We start from the raw sequence: 17,730 nt of genomic DNA, 5'->3' as shown, positions 1-17,730 counted from the left end.
GAATTATTCTAAATCTCACCTGGTGCTCCCAGTATGTTATAAAATGCATTTGTGGGCATTTACAATACTTGGAGAGTTTAATTAACATTAGGCAGCAGGAGAGTATTTTAAGTGGCAGAAGAAAAACAGCTGCCATTTGAACTATTCTACTAATATACAATATTCCAGTTTTCCAGTGAATTTCCAGAGAAGTAAGGAAAATACTACACAGTGAAAACCATTTAGTTTTTCATGTGATTCATGATTAATTGCTTTTGAGCACTTCTTATTTTCAATAAAGAATTTCTCACAGCAATAAACATTAATCGATTTCTTATTAAGAAGAATGTTTATCACATGACCTTGAATGCTCAGTGAAGTTAAGTGGCTGTTTATTAATAAATAATCAATAACTGTTATGTCAAATAAGAAATGTCAAATGCACCTACATATAATTAGGAACACAAGTGCGAATTCATCAGACACTTCACTATACCTGAGGACAATATTGTGTCTGAAATGTTGAAATTGTATGTGTTTATTATTATTTTTGAGGTAACATGTTTGAATGTGCATGAATGTGAACTAAATGCATGCATCTACTTTCATGTATAAAATCACATTTTTGTAAAGTTATCAGTTGATGAACCTTAAATGATTTTTCATTAAGTTTCATTCAGTTGTTTCTTTTTTTGCGGGGGTGGTGGTGGGGTGTTGTTTTTTACCAGGTGAATAGTATTTTAATGGCATTGGACAGGACTCGGCATATAGCCCAGGCTATAGCCTCATTTCACTTGCTAAAACATTCGAACATAAAGTCCTTGGCAAAGTTGCTGCCGTGAGCGCGCATTGTCACCCTCTAGGCGATGTGTCACTGGTGATATGTGTCAGAGATAAAACAAATTGAACAAAACCGAAAGCTTTTCCAAATATATAGCTGTGCTATCACTGGAACTCCGCGTAACTATCTATGGTCCTGAAACTGTGCCTCATTAGCGTCTCTACGCGCGACATACCGATGCTCCAAACTGTTTAAATTCGCACTTTTTTCCGTTCCTCTCTGGTTGCGTTTGTTTTGGAACATGAGATAACGTCATATACTCAATAAGTGTGTCTGTGCGTGTGTGTGTGTGTGTGTGTGTGTGTGTGTGTGTGTGTGTGTGTGTGTGTGTGTGTGAGAGAGAGAGAGAGAGAGAGAGAGAGAGAGAGAGAGAGAGAGAGAGAAAGAAACGGAGAGAGAGAGATGCCGATGACGGCGCTTTGGGAGCAGTGGGTGTCTTTAAGAGCTTCTCTCGCGTTTGGTGAGCATTCTGCCCCTTGACGCCTCGCTGGTGGCAGGATAGAGGAACATTAGCTACTGGAACTGAAACGCTCGCCTGCGAATCACTTTGGAAATACATTTATTTTTGTACAGATTTAGGATATACTGCCGACTGAAGCCTTAAGCAACATGGAGTTGGGAAAGTCGTGGTCTTGTGTCGTCACTTTGAGTCTGCTCGCCGTCTTCAGCTCAACAATAGGTGCTATTCATTGTAAGTATTATTGGGTGCATGGGGATAGTTCACTGCCTTGAAGTTTGAGTTTTTTTTAATGAGTCTGAAATTCAGTTGTTTGGTTCCATCGGCAGTTGTATCATGTCATAGATGTCATAGGTTCCACATTAATTACGTTATTTTATTAAGGCGTTCAGTATTTATTCCATGGTGTAAAATGGTATGGTATATTACCAGCGAAGAATTTTTAAATGGCCCACGTGTAAGACTTCCTCGAATGTTACTCAGGCCAAATTAACTTTCAACGAATGTGACAATTCCGGTCCGGTGACCCCCCGACCAGGCAACGAGGTGTGATGCAGAAATTACTCCCTCACCATACGAGGTCACGAAGACCCAGACGGCTCCAGCATAACTGTAGATTTCCTTGGCACATATGTGAGAAACGTATCGAACTGTATAGGCTACTGATATGTGAAAAGAAACACTCCCACGTGTAAATGTGTGTTTATATGCTTGTTTGATGACTGTGAGTGGTAGGTTTAATTCAAAGCTGTTTTTCTTAGCAAACTATGGGAATTGCTTTTTTATGTCTACTAAGCCTAGGGCGTTCTTCTTTTTGTCTTATGGTTTAAATTAGAATCGCAACGACATGTAAAATGAAAAACTTAATTTACGTAGATAGCTAACAGAAGTCGAGATGCTTCTATTAGCTGTAATCGTTGTTTTGAACACTGGTATCCTTAACCAAAATTAAACCAATAATACATTAAAAAATACATAAAATAAAATAAAATAAAATAAAATAAAATAAAATAAAAATAAAATAGTGGCTTTTTAGCAAGCCGTAATCCAGGGACATTAGTAATTAGTGCTGGTCTGAACTGTTTGCTGTAACTAATATAGAATGGAAAACTCTTGTTCTCAGTTAGAGCGCTTCTCAGCATTGATCGCAATATTATTCAGTTACATTGCAAGTTCAGTTTCCATTCCCATATTTCTTCGGTAGTATTCAACTCTAACGCATCGCATTAGAGCAGCAATTTTCTTTCCTTTCATTACTCTCTACAACATCCGCTTTATAAATGGTTCCCTCTGGGGCAGCAATTGTGAGGCTGGAGAGGACATTGTGCGTTTTCTCACAAATCCGTTGAGCTAATGAGAGCACTGTAGGAATCAAGACACTGAGTGTCTCGGGCAGACTGCATCTAAAATCGCGGTGCTAATAATAATCTCCGTAAATCTGGGAACTGTCATGAGACAAATATTCCTCTGTTCACACCTAATATACCATAGTGTTTCCCTCAGAAACCCTTTAATGTACAAAGGACTTGACATGAGATGGACAAACAAACAAGCATGTAATAAAATATATAAAAGATAGAGATTAGATGAATTAACCTGCCATAAGAAACAATTGGAAATGTATTTTGTTTTACAATAAGATTTAGGTTTATAGCCCTGTACATTACAAAATTGCAGAGTGGCTTAATAATCAAGTTACATCAAATATTTGAAGAAGTCTCATTTTTCTGCAAGCCACAGCTTTATGTCCCAAAATATAGCAAAACAGGAATGGTAAAAACCTTTTCAATCATTTATGAGTTATGCATGCTTACTAAGTATGCCCCGTATCTTGGCTGACAGTATCAAATGAAATGGCCAGCTCTTCTTTGAGGACAAGCAAATGGATGGTCTCAAATTTACCACAGAGACACCAGAATAAAGCTGGGGACCCATCATGGCCGTGTCATCTGTGTCAGGTGACAAAGATAATGGCCGCCACTGCCTCTCAGAGGAAAACATCTAACATTTCTGAGAGGAATAACGAGGGGATGTCCTTTCAGATCTGGTGTCCCTGGGAAAGCAGCTACACACCTCTTATTGTGACCTCTGGGACAGCAAAGGGTCCCAACATGACACGAGATGAAAGCCTGGTTTCATCTGGCCAGGACAACAGCAAAAGTGGGTTTGAGTATTCTGTGTTTCCAAAACAAGCTGTCAGTGGAGCAAAAAAAAAAAGATGTCACTAACTTCTATTTTTTGTTGGAAGGTTGAGTATATAATTTTCTAAACTTTTGTTTGTTGATTGTTTCTTTTTATTATTGCTTGAGGTTTTAACCTGTTTTAGCTTTAGATCTAATTGGGTGGGAGGTTGTATTTCATGCAGTATTTCTGCTTCTACTCTGTCTTCTACTGTGATGGTAGAGGTGTCCAGTGTGTATTTCTATTCTTCCAGTGTGTAGAACTGTCATCTCAAGTAAGCCTGGAGGAGAACTCCAATCATTTAACAACAACCAAGTTCTGCCCACACAGTCAAGTAGACATCTGACTGACTTGTTCAGTGATCAGTAGTAGGAGACAGAGGTTCCTTGCCATCTTCGCCTGCCAAGAAGAATTTGATTAGTACCACAGTTGGAGATCCAGCATTAAAATAACACACATTGCTGGTTCAGTGCTAAGCAGTTTGACTGTGTGTCCCAATCAGAGGTCCGTAGAACTGATCCTTCTGATATTAATAGCTAGTAACAGTTTTAAATTTAGGCGGACTATTAATCATACCTTGGATCCCCTTCAAACATCCTGACACAGCATTTTAAAGAGGCAACTCAGATTGAAAACTAAATCCACATTTTTTTCAGGTCTGGTATCTGGCTTAGACCAATATATGGTAAAATGAATAGCATGTAGATTTTGAAAACTATGTTTCATACAAAAGTAAATTACTTGCTTTTTTATTTATTAATTTAGGCATTCAGAAAAGACAGTATACCTACTAACTTAATCTTGCACAGTGTATTTTTATACAACTTGGAACAAGTGACCCAACTATAGCATGTTGATTATAGCATGTTTGGTCTTCTAACATCTTGAATAACTAAATTCTTGAATACTGAGAATATATAATTAGTCTCTGCCTGCCAGGAGCATGTCTGCTGAGAATGCTAAGTTGGTTGCTGGTGCTTCTTCACAATATTGTGCCTTCTTGACCCATATAGAGAAATTAACTTTGAGTAAAAAAATTTGAGTAAGTGATATCACCAATAGGCAAGTATGTCTGCAACGTCCTTTCTGTTCGTTTTACTGGGACAGGAAAAGGTTCTCAGGTTGTGCCCTGTGTTAATAGTCAAAGAGTCTATGAATGGTAGCCGCTGCAAATCATGAGTGAAGCTCCTGCCAAGCTAAGGTCATCTTTGCAATTTAAAAGTCCAAAATTGATTTGGCCCACTGTTACTGTAAAGCTACTAGCAAGCCTGCGCTGTTAAGCAGAACACATCCATAGTCAGTCCTTCACAGGTTTGATTGCATGTCACAGTGCAGCTTCAGTAGAGTTAAGCTAATTTAACATTCTAAATACAACTCTTCCCTCAGTAGGGAAAGAAGGGGGTGGACTTTTGACTGGAGCATTAATGTGATAGAGTTGTTCATTTCAACATTATAAGGTCAAAAGTAGGAGGCTTTTTGAAGGCAGCTTTCTTAGTGAGCAGGTGAGTATGAGTTTAAGGCTTGCTGTAGGCAAAGAACAGCAGGAGACTTTCAATACTGAAACCATGATTACATACCGAATCTTATGACATTCTGGGGTTAAGAGTTGATAGCAGTGGCCCTTTCTCTGCTGGTCTGAGGCCATTTTGGGAGTCTTCTCATAAAGTGAGAGGTAAATGGCTGTGGACCTGTGATGAAGCGCAGTCTCTACCCAGAGCAGCCACACCTCAGCCTGGCTTCACAAACTCTTGCTTCTCTGCTTCTTCTACTCATTTGCTCTTTGGGAAATTGTCTTCTGGAAATTCTGGCTTAGACTGATTTGAAGTGATGAAATACATTGTAGTTTTTACAAAAGCCAGAATGTATTCAGTGACTGGAAGGCAATATGTTGAGAATAGAATCAATAGTGTTTAAGCATACTGTACCTGCCCACCAACAGGTGGTGTGGGCCTTAGTGCATTAAATTATTGATGCTATGAAACATTACTGATCTAAAGTGGAGATGCTATTGTGTATCATATCTTTTTAAACTTAAGATACACTACAACTAATAGGAGTTAAGAAGAGATTTCTTAATCAGAGAATGTGCTTTCCATATATGCATCTATTGTAAACAAGCACAAACTTAGAATTCTGAAGTTAGATTTAATGGTTAGATAGATGGATTAAAGGGTACATTTCTCTTTGGTCTCTTTATCCTCTAGTTGGATTCACATATCACCAAACTGAATCCTACAGTTGGATTCAGATAAAACTGGAACCTAGAGTAGCACTCATTTCATATGATCACCATATTAATGCGTTAATATGACAGTGGGGCACCCGTGGATATAAGAAAATAAACGTATTCTAAGTCGAAGCTGAGGGCTGAAATGAGTAAGCAAATAAACTGATAGACTCTGATGCTAACTGTTATGTGAGATAAATTAATTGAGGACTTAGAATTGCAATGTACATATAAACTGAGATTATACTGTGGTTTAATGCCAAATTTAGACTAAAGCACAGAGCTGAATTTCCCCATGAAGACCTTATCCTTTGAGAGTCACAGATGCTAAAAGGAGACCAGCTCACATATTGAATTTTCTTTGCTAAGCTTCTTCTCTTTGAATGCCACATACTGTCGATGGCTGTTTCGTACTCTTTTATGTCCCACACGCCTTGCTGTAGTTCTCCTTCAATTGCTTTAGTATGAATGCAAAGAGAAAAAAGGGAAAAAAAGAAAAGATCTCTTTCAAATGTCTTTCATAGTGGTTGGATATGTTTTTAGTTGAAAGGCAAGCACTGACCTAGTGTTCCTTCTCTGTTGGGACAGAATTAAAGTGTGACCTACAAGACATGAAATTACTTATTTGCAAACATTATTGTGTGTTTTTTAAATGCTTCACTGCTTCCAAGTCAGGTGTTCCTAGCAATTAAAGCTCATTTTCCTCATTTACATTTAAAATAATTTAAAAAGTAATTTATTTCACACAAATGCAGAGACTGTAAGCACTGTCAAAGTAACAGGAAAATGTCAGGCAATATCTCTTTAAGAGTGGTTTTGCAGATCAAGTAATATTCTTCTGAGGTTGCCATGTCTTTGCCTTTAATGGGCTTTTGAGGTGGACACATTCCAGTTTCAGAGTGGAGGAGGGTGAGGGTCTTGACATACCAGATGTGTGGCCTTTCATTACTGCTGGGCTTTCATCAGATAACGTCTGATGATGGATTCTTGAAAATTATCTTGTGGCTGCAGAATGAAGCAGCCAGCCCGTCTGGGCATCGTCGTGGCGATTTGTGTGGCTCTGCATTTATCATGCCAGTGCTCTCATTTGAAAATTAATTATCGGAGATGTGTGTTAAATTATGCTTGAGCTCCCTTAAAGAAAGAGACAAAAGACCCCCTTGGTGTTGCACATAAGGTCTAAGGTGATGTGATGGAAGCGGTTTTACGGTGTGATCATTCTTGCACAGTCAGTGGATGGGAGGAAGCATCTATTTGATAAATGTATTGCCTTTAGGGGCCTTTAGATTTTCAGTTGAGTATTCAATTACACTAGAAATCCACCACTGGAGGTGCAGGCAGCTCTGTGGTTGATTTTTGCAACCCTCAGTCCTGGAGGCCAGCAACCCTGCCCTGGATCACGATGTCTCTGCTCCAGCCCACCACACTGAAATCATGAATTAATTCATCAAAATGAATTAGGGTTCTTAAAACCGGGTGTCCCAGCATGGACATATAGACAGACCCCATATTCGCTCTGTCCCAGTTCCCAGTGCATATAACTCAGACAACCAGGAAGACTGAATACCTGGTACAGGTGTTCTTGGAGGTGGGAAAAAACTAAACTGACTGGACTGTCTGGGTGTCCCTGTGGAATGGATAGAGAAATTTTGATGAATTGATTTGTGAGTTTTTGGAAAGCCTCCAGCTAGGTATTGGTATGACCCTCCAAGAGAAGGATTTGAAGACTGCCTTATGTTTAGACTGCCTTATGCTTTGTTGATAAATTCATCTTACAGAGGTGAATAGATGTAAGATAACACGTTATTGATCCTTGGTGGAAAACTGAGATGTTACAGTGGCCTGGATTGATTTATTGCACTGGAATACACACACCAGTGTGAATTTTGCATATGGTTCTGTAAAAAAGTCAACCAAGACAATTTTGTAAAAATCTGTTTATCTGGGCAGTATTTGTTTGCTCAAAATAAAAGGACCCATGGTGAATTCTGTCCTGCTGCTTTTTGTTGCATTCTTTGTCCATGCGACCCCACACAGATTCAGTTATACTGAGGCTGCGCTTCTGTTCTGCCTAAACTGTAAATGTGCCATTGTACGTACAAAATTTGATTCAGTGCTTTTATAATCATAAGCTTGAGAACCAAACCTTTCTGCAATCTCACAAGATATCAACAACATTTAAGAATAAAAAAACAAAGACAAAAGAAATCCTGTTACTCTTTTTTTGTATTGATGTTTAATTGCATAATTTCGATTGTGGTAGGTTTTACACTATTTTTAATATATTTTACATGCAAATGGACACTCCCATAAAAAAGAGTAGTATAACAACAGTATACCTCAGTAGACTGAGGTATAGTGCAGAGTCAGTAACCATCTTAAGGTGTTCTGGGATAGTAAGTCTACACTACGAGCACAAAATAACCAGTGAACCAACCCCCTAGTGCACTGAAACAACACAGTACAACCAGAGGCACTGAAACTACATGCACATTGCTATGTCTGAAGCTTCCAAATCAGTACTGATCAGCCTCATGTGACAAAATAATGCTTTGTTGACCATAAATGTTCAAAAAACCAATTAATAGTAATGAAAAATTTAACAATGAATAAATAAGTTAATGAGGGGAAATAATGTTTATTATTTATAAATATTATAATGTTTATTAAACTTGTCATCAGGGGCCTAATTGATATAAATACGGGAAAATTCTAAATCTTGGATCACTTGGAACGCTGACATTTCCACAGTGTACCTTGTCTAATGTTCTAGTTAAATGATGACAATGCCTTGAATGCATGCAAGCGCCAGAAATAATGCTGAATACAGTTCACAAAGAAGGTGGGTCCATGCTGAATTAGAACTGAGTACTCATTACTTCATAAAGGGAGGGGGATAAGAGATCAAAGGATAGAGGCTGACTGAACTCTGTCTGTTGGGACTGTTAAAGCTCACTGCAGAGAGACCACCACCAGTGTGTCCTCCTCCACGCTGAAAATGTCACTTTGCATGAACACTTCAAAGCCCAGATGACACTTCAACTCCACATAATTCCCATGCACTTCATTTGCTTATGGAAGGGAAAGGCCCCTGGCATCTCGCCAGCTAGGCACAGCTGAAACAGTGCCACGCTCGCCTGAGGACTGTGAATACAGTGGAGTTAATGTCACTGATGGAAGCAGGAGTTCACAGCTACCTACAAACTTCTGCTTACTAAGGACAGAGACAGATGTCCCTCATGTAACTAGAGGACAACCATACTCAGATGACATGTAGGAAACAGGTAGTTTTATTATTAGTATGAATAAACACTGTCAGTTACCATTTGAATTACCGCTTGCTGCTGGTTTTGCCTATGTAGCTACATGGTAATGATATACCATCCGGGCTGGCAACAGTCCGGGCTGGCAACAGTTAACAGTCTTGATTTGGAGTTTTAAATTTCAGGAGTTTTAGAAGAGCTGTAGGTCATATGTGGTCTTCTAAATTCCATACTGGTTCTTTTGATATATGTGGAGAGGTGTATAACAGTTTTACTTACTTCCTAAATCTCTATTCTAGTCATATTAATATTTTAGTCATATTAATAGTCATATTAATACTTTCTTTTTTTATGCTCTTTATATTTGCCTTTGCATTTTATGTGAAACACTTTGATCTGTATTTTTATGCATGAAAGTTTGTCTGTACAAATAAAGATTTTCAAGCATTCAGTGTCTCAGTGACTTAACCAAGGCAGTCAGATAGTAAACGCTGGAGTGGAAAAATCATTAAAATGTTTTTATTTTCTGTATTGGGAAAAGGACATAGGATAACAATTATTTAGCAAAATGTTTACACAAATCTCTGAAATTCAGAGAGAGCCAAGGCTGAGATGAAAAGCACATCACTACAGTCTTAACATCTGAATGAACCATCTCCAAAATTATTCCTCCTAACTGTTTGAAAATAAGTCTGCCATATTGTAAAGACTGTCTGTGATTCAGCATAAGTTGTCACTTTGTCCCCAATGCATGACCCCGCTTCTGGCAAATCCCAATCGAGTCCAACTTGATATATCAGCTGAGATGTATCTACTGTGTGGCATCCACGTTTTTCATTTCAGCTTAAATGTGCCATGTGTTGGCCTAGTGACATTGCCATAAGCCACCCGGAGGGGTGGGTGGGGTGGGGTGGGTGAAGTCATCTCAGTATTTGCCCCACCATCTGGGGCTGATGGGATACGAGCACCCCCGACTGTCAGCTTCCTCCCACCGGAGTCCCACTTCCTTTGATATGCTGCTGAGCAGAAGTTAATAGGACAATAACCCCAGGCCTCACTCTAACTGTGAAAAACACAAAGGGTAAGAAGGCATTGGAGCTCAGGGTAGTGCATGCAAACTTGAATCTTGAGACTAGCAATTACAGGAAGCAATCATTTTAGCCCTTATTTGGTTATTGTGAGTTGTACTGTATCCAAACCATGGAGCTTGCACAGATGTCAACTGCATAATGTGATGTGAAAGGATGCATATGTATAGCTGATTCTTACAGCATGCCTTTGATCTCACAAGGTCAAAAACCATAAGTCTCGTATACCACTGACTCTGAATACAAGAAGCTAAAAGGATTTCATGATTGCTTTCTGTTTGGCTACTGAGTTTCTTCCTTGTCAGCTATCAGGTCTGTGAATACTGCACGATTCAGTTACAGCATATTAAAGATAAGCTTTGTAGCCTTGTAATTTATCTTTGTGAATAAGACTGATCTATCACTGGGTTACGAGGCTACGCCTTTTCATTCCATGCACATGCTCTGTCAGCTCCCTTTTACTCGTGTGTGATCCACAAGTCACTCATGAGCAATGGCTTTACTTAGCCGTGCTTTTCGAAGGTGACAGACGCAGGTTCGATAGCTCCTTTCCCCAATCCCGTGCAATTGGCTCGACTCCTCATTTGGGTCCTAAACAAACAGAGAGGTTGATGCCTGTCAGAGCTACTTCTTCAATCTGGAATGAGAAGAGTGAAAGAAGAAAAGACAGAAAAGGGAAATCTCCACAGGGAGACAGAAGGCAATTTGTCTGTGTTATTGAGTCAGATCCCTTGAAGAGCCATGTTTGTTTTGGTGAGGAGAGAGCTGCTTAATGAGAAGATAGAGGGATGCCAATCCACTGTAGGGCTCCATGAGTAGATAGGGCACACAGTAGAGGGTATTTGCAGCTATTAGGCGGAAATGCTGACAAATAACACTGACAGATGTTGTGAGGCTAGTGGCCAAAACTAAATGTGGCTCACCTTGGAAAAAATGGAAACAGTCAATGGAAGCAGAGGCTCATTTTAAGAAACCATGTTCTTTTTTTTCTCTACAAACAATGATCTAAGGAAGCATGAAAACAAAATATCATGCAAAAAGCCGAAATGGACAGCATCATTACTGCCACTGCCCGTTGCTAGGCAATTGTGCATTGCCTATTTATCGCTTCATTTGCCTGAGAAACCACTGTTCACACTGATAGAACCATTTAATAGAATGATGGGTATGTTTATAAACCCAAGGATGCTCATATGGTATGGGACATGAAAAAGATCATCAGAGGGCTGTTAGGAGACCAGCTTTTTCTGACAGGGACATGGTTCCATGTCTTTATGATTAATGTGAATCTTGTAGCAAGGGTCACTTGGTTCCATTTATAAAGCTAGCTGGAACTCACCATTGCCCCTGTGCCCTTCGGAGGCTGCCATTCTCATTAATTCAGAGCTTCACATGAAACACAATCCAACTAGAAATAACCACTGCCAGTGTCTCCTTAGGCTGAAGAGCAGGCTCAAGTGGTATTGGTGCAAACAAAATAATGCTAAATTCACAGAAATGCTGCATGTTTCATCAAGTCACTGCATCTGTCACCTGTAAAGGGGATTGAAAGAGGCTTGGTTCCATCAAAAATCTGCAATATGCTGGCAAAGCCAATGTGTCCTTACTTAAAGGAAGTAGGACTGACCTCTCTAGTTAAAGTCCTGCTACTCTCCTGATTGCTGACGCTAAGTGACAACATGAGGTGGTGAGGGGAAAAGCTGCCATTTTGTTTGGAGGTCAAAAAGTCCAAATGTTTCCACCGTCCAGCGCTTTAATGACATGCCAGCCGCCATCAGTGTCTGCATCTAATGTGCTGACAAAACTGAAACATAATTAATGCAGCCGCCAGCCACTCAGGCTGTGTCGCCGACACAGCGTGCGAAGATAGCAGGAGTCCAGGAGGCTGAAGATCGACGATCACATACAGGTCTACAATGGATAAGGAGCGGTAAAGGATTATCTGATCCAAAACTGTTAGAGTAGCTGATAATGGAGGAATGCTCACAGAGGCTAGGCAGAACAAAACAGACTTTGCTACCATCTTTTATTCCCTCTCTGACTTATATTAGCTGTATTGGTGTCTTGGGGCTATGTATTCAGTTCAGTTTTATGTGAAAAATTGGGAAAATATGCATTCATAATAACCCAAATAAATTTATCTGGCAACAAGATAGGTAATGCATTCAGTCAATGGCAAAATGATTCGCACTGTGATGTGTAATAGTGTAGCAATATGATGTGTCATACGATTATCTTAAAGCAAGATTCCTTTGGGGTAAACCCCTTGTTACCGACGTAACAGAAGGTCATTGGATGTAACAGAGAAGCAGAGCAGTAGTGGATAGTATGATAAAGACACAGTGAATACATCATCATGGGGTGGTTATGTAGTTATGACTGCAGAAATGATGGACTGCCCTGGTATTTGGTATTTTAATAGCAAACTTTGCTCCTCATATATAATTTAGCAGTGGACATTAATACTGGGCAAACATCACTGCATATATAAAACATTATAGTAGCGACCGTATAACATGAACAGTCAAAGTCATTCCATGTAACAACATCTTTCATATGTTTCTTTTTGTTTGTTTGTTTTTGAAAATGCACATGTGGGGTGTTTTTTCTTTTATCTTCATGTAATAATTCTTAATATAACACAACCATGTTGTATTTACAGTATTTGGAATATGCTCTCATCCAGAGAAACTTACTTATTTATCAGTATGAATGTAGGTTTGACACTGTGTCATGGCCCTGGTGTTGCTAGCACCTCACTCTAGATGATCTACCAGAGGAGCTGTAGTAGCAGATGTGGATATGTGCTTTAATGTTTGTGCATTTCACAGATTCACAATTTATTGCCAACAGAGCAGCAGCACATCATATAAAATAATTGAAAAGATCCATTGTCTTGAAGAGGGACAGTGCATCAGAGGAATGTTTTAATCATGGTTAGGATAATCATCATAATCATCTCAAGAACCCGTCCTTATGGAATATTAATACATGACACCAACATCTCAGAGTATTAATTAGATTGCTAGCTATGGTATGAAGAAAAGCCTTCTGGGTAGTCAGGTTTTATATATAAAAAAATGGCAGACTTAGTTACCTCTTTAAATCTTTTTTTATAACATTACACAGATTTGTTGACTGCTCCTTTTTATCTGATCATATGTATCATATCCATGAAAGGGCTAAAAACACAAACACTGAGTAAATAATATTAAAAAAGAACCTGTGAGGGCAATTTAAAATGATACAAAGACAGAAATAAAGAGCAGGAGACAGAGAGGCTGAGGGATTTTCTTACAAAAGTAGGTAAATGGTTCAGCAGTGCATGCAAAAGGGTAAAGTCTGTATGAGTTTGATGAAAGGCTGACATGTACTCTCTGAGGAGTCTGCTTTAATGCTTTAGTTTTTATCACCGCAATGGACACAAGCAGGTAATCATCTGCTTAGACATATAAAACCACCTCCTCACTTTCCCTTCATATCACCATTAGAGACATCTGCTAGGGGGAGAAAAACAAAACATAAAAAATAATTGCCACCAAATCATGTTGCATGAACTCTCATACTACCTCTCATCACAGTGCTGACACACTTAAAAAGCCATATTTGAAAATGTACCATACTCTCCAACCCTCTCCATTGACTCTCCATTAGCCTCTCAATTCTCTGTGGTGCAGGGGTTCCATGATTTGAGACGCATATGGCTGGAGTGTATCCACCTCTCTAATCACAGTTCCAATAATGGCCACATCCATGTTTGCTCCAGGCCAGAGTAGCATGACCTTTGAGCCATGAGTTGGCTAACAGGGTGAGAAACAATAAAGATGGGAAGCACCACATTCCAGCTGCGCTCACCCCAACTCACCACTACTCACCCCAACTCTCCCAGGGACAATGAGGAATGCTTACTTACTTGGATCTGTCTTGTTAATTTGCTAGGTGGAAGGCCTGACATAATCCTAAACTAACCAGAGATTAATCACAGACCCTGGCAAGTATGTGTCTGCAGCACCACTCATCGTTTTTGGGGAATGCTCTGGAAGATGTTTCTCTGTACATACATCGCATGTGGGATTAGGATATTTAGGTGCACCCTTATGTAATTTGCTCAGATAGTTTTGGGTTTAATCTGATTCTGTGATGCTCAGATGGAGTGCATTAACAATAGCAAAAACAGCAAAACACAAAGTGCTCACTTAAAAGCTTCAGTGACAGTTTTGCTTGTTCAGAAAGTTCCTTTTCACACTGCTGGGGTCTTTTACTCCCCATATGAATAGCGGTGGGTGCTTTTAATGCTTACAGTGTTCAAAGAACATTGAGAGCAGCTGCTTCTGTAATTAATCCTTTGTTGCAGTGAGTTTACTGCCTTTCAGCTTTGTTAATGTCAGTGCTGAAGGCCATCACTATTTTTCTATGGTAGGTCATGGAGCTCCAGCTCAATGGACAAAGATGTAAGTTAATTGCTTATCTCTTAGTCACAGAAGACTGAACTTTTTCTAGAACAACATTATCTCGTTTAGTGCAAGATTTTTTAAAATCTGTTCAAAACAACTGACATTTCTTCCTTAGAAAAGATCTCTGATATTTTCACAAGTGATAGAATGAGCAGTGTGACACATGGTTTCTAGTATTGACATTTATAGAGGAATTACATGGGAAACTGGAGCTTTGTCTTTGAATTTCTGTAAAGGTAAACATCGTATGTTTGCTAACTAGCCAAATATATGATGTCTAAATTTTCAGGCATGGGTGGTTTGAGTGTGCTTTGCATTTGTCAGTGGCAATATGTAAGAAGTAAATTATTGGATTCGGTTTGATAAAGACTAAACATGTTTAGGTAACTTAATATAACATGGAAGATAAAAGATGCTCCATACTGACATTTGCCCATCCACAACTATCAGTTCACAAAGACTTTTAGTCTAATTTTTTTCTTTTATTTATTAATTTTGTTTGAATTTAGTTTCTTCAGTCATTCCAAATGTTTCACACTACACAGAGGAAATATATTAAAGTACAATTAACTGGAAATTAATTTAGCAGTTTACATCAATAGTGGACCTGCTTGACCAGAGGTTCCCATCTTTAAATATTGACAAAGGGTTATCCTAGCAGGTATCTCTTTTCCCTGTAGCTGAGACAGGGAGTCTCTCTGAGCATTAAATGATTCTGCCATGCACTGGCATAGTAAACGGCCCCTGAGAAGAGAAGTGGGATGGTCTCTTGTTTGGACACTGGAATTTATTTGGGAATTAACTCATCTGTGAGAGTACAGTGGGCCAAAGAAAATCTTCACTGAGCTTTCCATGTGGTGAGGCATTATACTGAGGAAGACAATGATACTCCCAGGGCTGGGACCTCCTCACGCATCTACATTCTTTCATTCTGAACCATGTGCTTGCACTGTGTACATGTCTGACTGTTGTTGTTGTTGTTGTTTGTTTGTTTGTGTGTGTGTGTGTGTGTGTGTATGTGTGTGTGTTTGTGTGCAAAGTCAGTAGTGAAGACTTTGCACAGTACAGGCCATTGTTAATTAAAAATGCACCACTGAGTGGTTCAAATCACAAATGCGGCCATCTAAAAATATATAGAGTAGACTCTAATCATACTCTAAGCTACTACTACCATACATCTTTCAAATTTTGACCTAGCATTCCACATTTAACAATACAGTCAAACACCACTGGATTTTAACTCTAATTTGTCCTCTTACCAGTGGACAGAGCCATATCTCCCATAGTTTCCATAGCAATAACCTTCTATGCAGCCTGTCTTGACCTAGAAACCTGTTTCTCATTACTTTGTCTCTCAGTTTCCTGTCTGGGGCATTTTTCTTCCCCAAGCCCTACCTTTTAATGCACTTCTTAATAATAGTCTGAATCAGACTGTCAACGATGAAGGTTTAGTAAACAAACAAATAAAATAATCAATTTCATTTGTGCATAATGGGAAGAGTGACAAACACAATAACAATATTGGGATATTGGGTTTCAATTTATTTTTTATTAACATTTAACAGTTACACTTTTATTGACAAATATTTGAAGGGAAAATATGGTATCACTCTCCTAAAAGTAATGAGTTTGCTTTCTTATGTTAGAGTGGTATAAACAGCCTTGAAATAACCTTGAAAAAGAGCTGGTATGGCATACACAGGATAAAACAATCTTCTAATGTAATTTTAATTGTTTTAAGTTCATATTGACATATACACTGACCCTTAAGCACAGACCCTTGACATACAAAGAGAAAAGAGAGAGAGAAAGAGAGACAGAGAGAGAGAGAGAGAGAGAGAGAGAGAGAGAGAGAGAGAGAAAGAGAGAGGCATTTAACAATAAAGAAAATACAGGAAAGGTGAAAGGAGACACTGTGAGCTTGTTGTTGCTATATGTAACATTTCTGATATGTACACATTCACTGATAACTTTATTAAAAATTATATCCTTGTGATAAAATCTTAAGGAGACTATAGATTTGGCCACGCATTCTTGTAATTCTTGCACATTCTTATCTTATTTGTGAAAAAAAAGAATCTAAGGTATCTCTATTAGACTTTAGACTATTTCTATTCATCCATGTAAGAATTTAGACTATTTAAATTAGTCCACTCATCATGAAAGGATGTAAAGGCCACTGTATAAAAGGAAGTTAATATCAAATGATTAAAAAAAATGTTTTCTTATTATAACCATAATATATAAAATGTACTTACATTTCCAGACATGGTTCCATAATTCCACAATGGGTGACCTCTGTAAGCGACCTTCCCAGTAACATAACAGCATAGCCTCCTGGCACCACCTTTAAGGCATATGTCATTCATCACCTGGAACTATTGTATCACCTGCCATTTCCTGACACAAGAAGTGTTTGAGGAGCTGGTGAACAAGTAGAAATGTCTCTTTAATACCCAAGACCTGTCTACGCGATTTGTTCATTTGTATGACCATTCCCACTCAAATACAATCCTTTTTAACCCTTAAATCAAATAATGTAATTAAATAAAAGACTGCCTGGTAGATCACTGCTTATTCTGATGTATATACTTATAGATTCATTATCTATCTATTTATCTGACTATCTATACTGAGTACACCAGAATTTTAAGGATAAAAATTTAATATCAAAACATATAGTCTGGCCAACATGCACTGCACCAGGTGTGAACAGAGAGAGAATATTAGAACAGGTGGTGTGGATGAGATGAGAAATGCTCTTTGATGCTGGTCCTCCCTGAAAATCAGTGATCCTCAATTGAGAAGTCTGCCTCCAGGAATTTGGCTGGTCTTGAAGCCTCTGGGATATAGCTGGTCCTAAAAGGAGATGTTCAAAAAAGGTTTTTCTTAAAGATCCAAAGACATAGTAAGAATAGAGGATCTGTAATTACCTAACAGAAGTGTAGCTGATTGAAGCAGATGTTCCAAAAAAGGCTTAGGCAAAAAAGTAGTGTGAATTCAGCCTTCTGGAAGGCAGCTTGGCTTGCCATGTAGGTGAGGAGCAGAGATCTCAGTAGTAGTACAGCAAGGATGGGCTCTAATGAGGCCAGAGGAGAAGGGAAGCTGGGAAGGAGATCACAAGAAGAGTGGGAGACTGAGCTGAGAAAGAACGGCAAAATCAGGAGTGACGAGCAAACTATGGGAGACTGACATGACAAGTTGGCCTTGCCAGCTTGACAGAGATGCCCTAGACGTGGT

At 38.9% G+C, this 17,730-nt stretch overlaps 1 protein-coding gene across 3 annotated transcripts in view; it reads left to right on the top strand.

The window, feature by feature from the left end:
* Positions 1–1,243: 1,243 nt before the first annotated feature.
* cntnap5a (contactin associated protein family member 5a) overlaps positions 1,244–17,730 on the top strand; it is a 65,846-nt gene continuing 49,359 nt past the window's right edge. For 2 of the 3 annotated variants that reach the window (XM_035522790.2, XM_081720373.1), the window contains exon 1: positions 1,244–1,511. In XM_035522790.2, the coding sequence (XP_035378683.1) occupies positions 1,430–1,511 (82 nt within the window). In that variant the 5' untranslated portion in view covers positions 1,244–1,429. Of the gene's footprint in view, positions 1,512–3,319; positions 3,438–17,730 lie in introns of all 3 variants that reach the window. The other variant, XM_081720374.1, reaches the window with a different exon arrangement.

Source organism: Electrophorus electricus, chromosome 9, assembly GCF_041902795.1.
Source record: "Electrophorus electricus isolate QZ-2024a chromosome 9, ASM4190279v1, whole genome shotgun sequence".
Taxonomy (NCBI): Eukaryota; Metazoa; Chordata; class Actinopteri; order Gymnotiformes; family Gymnotidae; genus Electrophorus; species Electrophorus electricus.
Note: the sequence above shows the minus strand (reverse complement) of the source record. Positions and strands in the feature narration are given on the sequence as shown.